Source organism: Limulus polyphemus, unplaced genomic scaffold (assembly GCF_000517525.1).
Source record: "Limulus polyphemus unplaced genomic scaffold, Limulus_polyphemus-2.1.2 Scaffold184, whole genome shotgun sequence".
Classification (NCBI taxonomy): Eukaryota; Metazoa; Arthropoda; class Merostomata; order Xiphosura; family Limulidae; genus Limulus; species Limulus polyphemus.
The window spans coordinates 388,196-396,367 of NW_013665794.1; the positions used below are offsets into that span (position 1 = coordinate 388,196).

General features: G+C 30.2%; 1 protein-coding gene across 1 annotated transcript in view; it reads left to right on the forward strand.

Moving 5' to 3' along the window:
* LOC106478141 (protein strawberry notch homolog 1-like) overlaps positions 1-8,172 on the forward strand; it is a 59,352-nt gene that overhangs the window by 25,913 nt on the left and 25,267 nt on the right. Inside the window, exon 7 of the mRNA XM_013938656.2 lies at positions 5,537-5,627. Within this exon, the coding sequence (XP_013794110.1) occupies positions 5,537-5,627 (91 nt within the window). The remainder of the gene's footprint in view (positions 1-5,536; positions 5,628-8,172) is intronic.

An 8,172-nucleotide genomic window follows, 5' to 3' on the forward strand; every position in this document is an offset into this window, starting at 1 on the left:
TATATATATATATATATATATATATATATACAATGTCCATAACCACAGGTATTAATCAGACAACTGTAGAAGTAAAAAGGCACATCATATACTTCAACCTTTTGCCACTGGTTTCTCTGTCAGTAATCCTTTGGATTCATCAATCTGTTGGAATGTTTCACCAAATTGAAATGCATTATGAAACAGAGGAACTTCTTTGTTTTTTGTTTTTTTTTGTGAGAGTAGACCAATAGAGGTTGTAAAGAACATTGACATTTTCCACATAATCTCCCTATAAAACATTTTGCAGATTAGTAAATACTATGTCCAGTAGCTTCCTTTGTTTTATGCAGCCATTTATTGCTTCTACCACCCAGTGTACTTTTGTGACAAGCCTTAAAAGTTTGAATGCCTTTGTTGGATACTTGTTACACATCTTTTTACAGAAAACATGACATCTGTGTATTCACAATAAGTTTGCAAATTAGATCCAATGCATCCTTAAATTCTTTATTCACAACAACCACATCCTGAAATAGTATTCAGGAGCAATTGATTTCAACATAATTTTAGAATATGTGATGATTAATTGCTGCATCCTCATTTTGCTCATGATAAAAATGTGGACCAAGGGCCACCAGTAAATACAGTAATTTTGACAAGTGGACACTGCTTGTGGATACTGTACGTTTCTTTCTAGAATCTATATTTGTCACATTTCTGTATATACTAATATGTGCTATCTAAAATCAGTAATACTGTTAGTCCATTCTGCCAAAAGGGCAGGTATGGTTAGATATCAATTCTTGGTGCATAATATGTCCAAATCCAAGATACAGACTAACAGAACCTTTTATCTGAGTGGAATGATGTGAGCATCTTGCTGTCTTATTTCAGAAGTATTGTGACAGATTTCTGTTGAATAATTTGCTGCAGAATTTACCCCTTCCCCAAATATGCTTGCACAGATTTTACTTTACTAGAAAACGGGATTTTATACTGAGATTTGGTCAGTACATCCAGATTAAATCATTTACCATTACTTAGTTTATGAGACCTTTGAAAGTCTATTCCATCTTATCTTTTTGCTACTACATGTGTGTTCTTTAAAAGATCTATCACATTTGTTCTTTTACCTTTGATTTTGTCTTTGCATCTGTCACCTGCCGTATTTGTAGTAAAAGCTGCTTTCTGTCTAGGTGATTTTTGAAGCACAAGACTCTAGTAGAATTAACAATATTATGCATTACAAATACCTGGTTCCTGCTTTAACCCCTTACCTGCCGTGATCATTTGTCTTATCATGAGGGCAAAATCAAATTTGTGAGTTGAAAAAATTAGAGAACTTCTTTTTTCTTAAAAAAAAAGAGAGGGGGTTCAAAATTATAAAGTAATATGTTAGCAATTGATGTGTTTGAAGGAAAACGAAGTTTCACAATAAAAAGGATAATGATACTTAAGCTAAACAAGATTGTTTATTTATAACAATGGGACACAGATAAACGTTTTAGAATTCAACAAGTTCCATCTTCAGTATCTAAAGCAAAATAAAGGAATTACATCATTCCTAAGTAATTACTAAAATACATTGCTATAATAACAGTAATTTAATTAAAACTACTTACAAGAGAAATATGGTAATATGCTTATTAAACAGAGGTTATAACTTGTGTTCTATGGACTTTACACACACAAATTTCACTTATACAGGATATATTGAAACATAATGGCTACCCACAACATTCATTTCAAAAAATTACTGATATTTTTCTAACTAAGAAACTAATCTACAAAGACTACCAACTGTACCCAAACTTACTATATCCTCATCTTCATACATTGGTAAACAAAAGCTTAACTTTAAAAAGTCAAATTAAACTTGTAATTCATTGTTACAAACCCAAGTTGATTTCAGATTAGTTTTTAATTTTGTTACTCATTCAATTTTTGTTATAGTTTGATTAAATTACTGTTATTATAGCAATGTATTTTAGTTGCTAAGGGATGATGTAATTCTTTTATTTTGCTTTAGATACTGAAGATGGAATCTGTTGAATTCCGAAATGTTTACCTATGTCCCCTTGTGTTATAAATAAGCAATGTTGTTTATCTTAAGTATCGTTATCCTTTTTATTGTGAAGTGACATGTGTAAAATTCATCATCTTTCATTCTTAGTGGTAGGACCATGGGATACAGATTTAAAATTCATTTATTATTTTGTCATGTCTTTATTTCAGTTCTTGTGCCAGAATTTGTTGAAGTGATTACCATTATTAAAATGTTCATCTTTAGGAACTGAGAAAAAATATTGTAAAGGTATAGTGTAGGAAATAATTAGGGGAACAATAAGGAAAAAGGTTATTAAAAAACAAATATTATGGAAATGCCATCCCTTTATCATGTGAAAATGAACTACACCAGTGTACAGCCACATGTTGATAGTTTAAATTGCTTGTCATCCAACCAACTAGAAGGTGCCACACCAATATATATAACCTTTGAAAATAGAGCCAGTCATACTATGCCCAGGGCTGAAATACCAATGCAAAACATGTACAAAAACCAAAACTTTCAGAAGTGGCTGATGTAGAAAATTAAAATCTTCCAAATTTGGTACAGGCAGATTCTGATCCATTTGATGGAAGTTCATTTTCTAGCATGACAGTGGTCCCAGTTATACAACAAATGTGGTGAAATGACACCTTGATGTTAAAGAGGCTGATTCACAGTAATGGCTTGTCTGCACAAAGCTCAATTATGAACAGACTTGAAGCTGAGTGGTATTAAAAGTCAAGAGGCAACCAATCAACTTCTTTAAATTTTGATCAAGACTTGTATAACTACACAATCATTTGCATTTTTTTGGCACATCTAGAGTTTATGAAACGTATGTCCAATACTTCATTTTTTATGACATTTCTGGACATGTTTTATAAATTCTGGGTGTGTGTGTGTGTGTGTAGATGGCACTAAAGGAATGCAAATGATTGTGCAGTTATGTAGGTCTTGATCAAACTTCAATTATTACTCTTGAAGATGATGGTATAAAAACACCAAAATACGTGGTTGTTTCAGGTCTGGTTCCTGTTTTTAATGAATTATTTATTGTGCAGTTATTTTAGAATTATATTCCTTTTAATTGTGTGTTCATATATATTTTTCTGTTGTAGTTTTGAATTAATGTTTTGGAGAGTTAATATATTCACCATCTAGTTGACATTACTTGTTGTTTATGACTTGTGTACTGATTGTGTGTTTTTGCACAATTACCATTAACCTGTTACCCACTGTGGCCATTTTGATCTTATCGTGAGGGCAAAATCACATTTGTGAATTGAAAAAATTATAGAGAACTTATCTTTTATTGGATTTCAGATTTTATTTTTGTAAATAGTAGTATAACATTCAATTATTTGTACAAAGTTGTATTGTTTAATGAAATTTAAAAGAAAGTTAATAAAAAAAAATCCAAAATACGTTTGAGACTAAATAAGTGTTCTCTAAGAAGAAAAAACATTTTCAAACTTTTTCTACAATTTCTCCTTGCACTTAATGTATCTAAACCTTTTTCTAGTCTGTTTTCTTTATAAAACTGCGTCTGGGTGTGTTAAACCTCAGTTGTAAAACTTTTAGCCAGTCCTAGTCGAAGGTGTCAATTTCAGTACCATCTTATTCCAATCGCTGTATTTCACGGTTGACAAATCATAGGATTTTGCAATATGAATGTGGGTGGTGCTTATTATAGTAACTGCCATTTTATGTAGAGGTTGTATTTAGTATTGGTCAATAGTACTTTTTTATAAACCTTAGAAAACTTGCTTCTGGAAAAAAACTGCATTGGATGTATGCAAATTTTATTATTTTTCTATAGTAGCTTAAGTCATACCGTATCGTATATCTATTTACATTAATCATTATATTGAAAAATTAACTCAAAATAGACATAGTTTTTAGGAAAAGTTGAACCATGTATGTTAGGGTTAACAGCTATCAAGTGCAAGCAAGGCCTTTACATGAATTAGGCTTAGCACTTTGAACTGAAAGTTTGATTTTTTATATTTTTTGTATTTAAATTAGTAGTTTTAAGTTCAATAATTTAACATAATTTTATATTAAGTTCATAATAATAAAATTATGATTCAGTATTTAGAATGATAAACTTGTATGATTTATACATAATACTACTAGTACCCGTACCACATAAGAATTTTATATTTTTCCTTCTTACAATCTTTACTTTGTTGTAAGACCCACACTTCTGTTATTATTGCTTTAGAATTAAAACAGTCTAACTGATATATATAAAGTTTATTCTGATATTTTGCAAATGGTTTAAAACTCAGTGTACAAGTGACAACAATAAAACCCATATGTTGGTTGTGAAACAGACTAAATACATTCATCTCAATAATACAGAGGTCTCAATACACTGAAGAGCTTAAGTTTCGAATTCCAACATAAATCTTGCCTATAATGAGAGGAATGTGACCAGAACTAATCTTTTAAGTGCTGTAAAGTAATTATCTTTGTAATTTATGGTGTCTGTATTGTTTGGTAAATTGTTTTTAGCAGAATGTATCAAGTAACAAGGGCAGGTTGTGTTTATTGAAACCACCTGTACTGTAAACTGTTACATACATTCGCTTGTAGTGGCAATTAGTTTTGTCTATAGTGAAACAACATGCACGGACATAGGTTGAAATAAACTTGTTTGAAAGTTCAAAGAAATGACATTCAAATACCGAAAAGCTTTCTTACTATCATATCTACAGTAATGTTGAAATGCACCTGTGCTGGACTGGACGAGAGTGACCACCAAGAGGCATGATAGTTTACAGCAAATGTACGAAGTTCATGCTGCTAAACTTCACAAACAAAAGTACGGCTGCAATGAAACATAAACGTGAAATAAAAATACATTTATGAAACAAAAGTAAAATGTTTTTTATGTACATATATAAACATGAAATCCTAGTTAAAGATAAAAAAAAAACTGTGTTGTTTAGGTTTACTTAGAAATATTATTTTTGGGTCTTGTATATTACTTGAAACCATAAGGGGAGTACGTGATTATTAAAAAAAATAAAAACAGACAATTTGCATTTTATGGACAATAAAAAGTTTTTAGGGATTTTAAAATAATGTACTAAAACATAAGTAATAAGTTAAAATCTGGAACAAATATAAATATCGTAATCATTTCTTATAAATACCATTTCCTAATGTAATTTTCCAAGATATTAAAGATCATTATGCAAAAAAAACTAAATTTATTGAAAGTAACAGGCTTAATGTTTCTTAAACTATGTGCATTTATGAAAGTTCTTATGAAGTTTCAAACAATTTCAACCACTAGTTTTATTGTTGGAATGAAATATAGCAAGACTTGCATTGGCTACTCAGAAAGTTAGTAGCCGGTTGTCATTGAGTTAATTGGTAACATTGTCTTTATATAAAAAATGTTGTCTCCCTATTAATTGCTTTGTTTATTAATTTATTCCAAAAACAAAACTGGTTTTCAGCATTGCATCATTTATTAAAAATTTGTCTTTACAGGTTAAGTGTATCTAATGACTTGAAATATGATTCAGAACGGGATCTTCAAGATATTGGTGCTGGAAAGATAGAAGTATATCCACTGAATAAGGTATTTCTTGAACTAATTAATATTTTGATAAACCTACCTTCTTTATAACCTATATGGAACATGGGAAATGTTATGTAGTAGTATATAGAGATTGTAGTATGTTAGAGATTGGAATGTATTTTATGACAAAATCCTGGAAGATTGACTAGTTATACAACTATTTCAGAAGTGTGTGGTTTAACCCATTCTGGTCTAGAGGGGTGGGTGTCACTGATATTCTTTTAATTTGTTTCCTTCTCACAGTGGAAACACTTAACAAATTGCATGAAACTTAAAGCAAAGACACTAAATAATGTAGAGATATAATGATAGTGTATTTCATTTTTTTAGGTTGTGAAATTTCAAAAATTTTGTTGCAAGACAATTTTGAAAAACTAAGAATATTTCCTTTTATCTTAGAATTTCCATTTCTTTTTTATTTTGATCAGAAATTTTCATTTTCTATATACAGTAATTTTCATCTTGATTGATGTTAATTAACACATTTATGTTGCTGTTTGCAGTATTCACCATTTCCAGCTGTAAGTCACAAAAATAGCAAAACAACTTAGATTTCTTGGTGACCTAGAAACTCACTTTTCAAAATCTCATTACCCTTTGTCAGGCTAGGTATTGCAATTTTTGCTAACAATATTCTTAATTGAGATCAATGTATATGTTGTGAATATAATTTATTTTCAATGTCTTTAAGTGTGTGTGTTATACAAGAAAACTTAAAAAACTGAGCATTACATTAAAATATAGTTTTTATTAAATCCAAAAGGTCTTCAGTTCTTTGTTAGGTAAAATTGTAGCAGTAAACTGAGAAATGTTTAAAAATAATAATGCAATTGTGTTGGGGAAAAACATGATATTTATAACATTGTTAATGGGCACAACAGTATGAGGGTTGTCTTAGTAACAATATGAGTGTTAATCTTTTCTTGGCTTGGTTGGTCTACTGGTAAGCTGAAATAATATGTTCAGTAAATATTATTTGGTTTTGGATACACACTAGCTTAGATTTTAGCTCTGGCCAAAGTATAGTATTCGAAAGAAGGATGCAAGGCTCTATCATTTGCTACTAAACTGAAGTTGGGAAAAGTTAAAGTATACTTGGGAGACTGTAAATAATGCATAATTTGTCAGTGCTTTTGTTCAGTAACATGAGGTCATTTACAATTTATTTTATTGGGTTGTTTCACAGTTTTGTGGTGTGGGTGAGAAATACATGTTTTTCAATAACCCAGTTGTTAGTCAAAGTATGCTAGGGAAGTGCAAATTGCATCCAGTGTGGCTGGATATCAACAAATATGCTAATTGGCTCTTAAAACATCCACAAGATATTTATTGTGCTTAATGCTTAGTATAATTTTCCTGGTAAAATGGTCTTTCTTGCATAGTTCGAAGGATATCAGATTACTGAGAAAGATACTTTTTTCAACCAAGATGTTGATAAGAACAAATGTGCATCACAATGTTTATTAATAATATCAAATCAGCTATAAAACTATTACAATTACACACAGGGCAAGTATTCAGTGATTTGTGTGTGTGTTGATCTGATAAGATTACTGAATGAGCTCTATCAGTTCAATGTGTTCCTATCTCGTAAGTTAACACGTTCACTACAGGTATCTTTTTCTCTGCATGTCACGAGGTTTTAATGTGTTACATTAAAAATTTATTTAATCTACTTTCTTGTCATGGTATACGAATCAATTTGGCATTAAAATGTAGCTAATAATACAAATTTTGATATTATACAAGTTTTAAATTCTTAATTTTATAAGGCAGTATTAAAAAAAATGCTGAATTTCTCCTAGTTTAAAAATTATGCTCTCTAGGTATTCTCTTCTCTTATTTATTTACCCTCTCTGAGAAGTATGAAATTTAATGTAAATTATTCATTATTATGTTGTCAATGCTCAGTCAAAACATTTTTATAAATTTCAGTCATATTTAATTATAGCACCATAAAATAGAAAATTGGACCCCTCTTGCTACACCTACCTGTCAATGTTTCTTTCAGAAATTGCCAATAGTTTTCTCTGATGTTCAATCTATATATAAAACTCAAAATCTCTGTTTGTGTGCCACATTCACTGCGCAGGTCACGCTTCCCCTCACATGAAGGTGTGCAAAATGACAGTTTTTCATTGCTATATGCATCTATTGTCTGCTGCCAAACCACTAATTTTATCGTTAACATATACATTACACAAATATAAATTATACACAAAAGTTTTTGGGTAAGTTAACATTTAATTTAGAATATAACATTATAGGCCTATTTAGTTATAGATCAAACCTCACACACAAAACAAATGTATGCAGAATTAGAATGTTGTGTGTGAAAAAGCAAGTTAAGCAAGAGAGTTAAGGTAAACCCTAAGTAACTAACTCTTTCAGCATGGGCTCGGTCCCCGGGACTGACCTCGTAACCATTTTGTGCTTGTTATAGTTTTTGGGCTATAACTTTTAAATTAGTAAGCAAATGTTAACGCAATTTGGTACATTATAAATAAACATTACCTTTCTTTCATAAAAAAAAAATTTTTTTTTT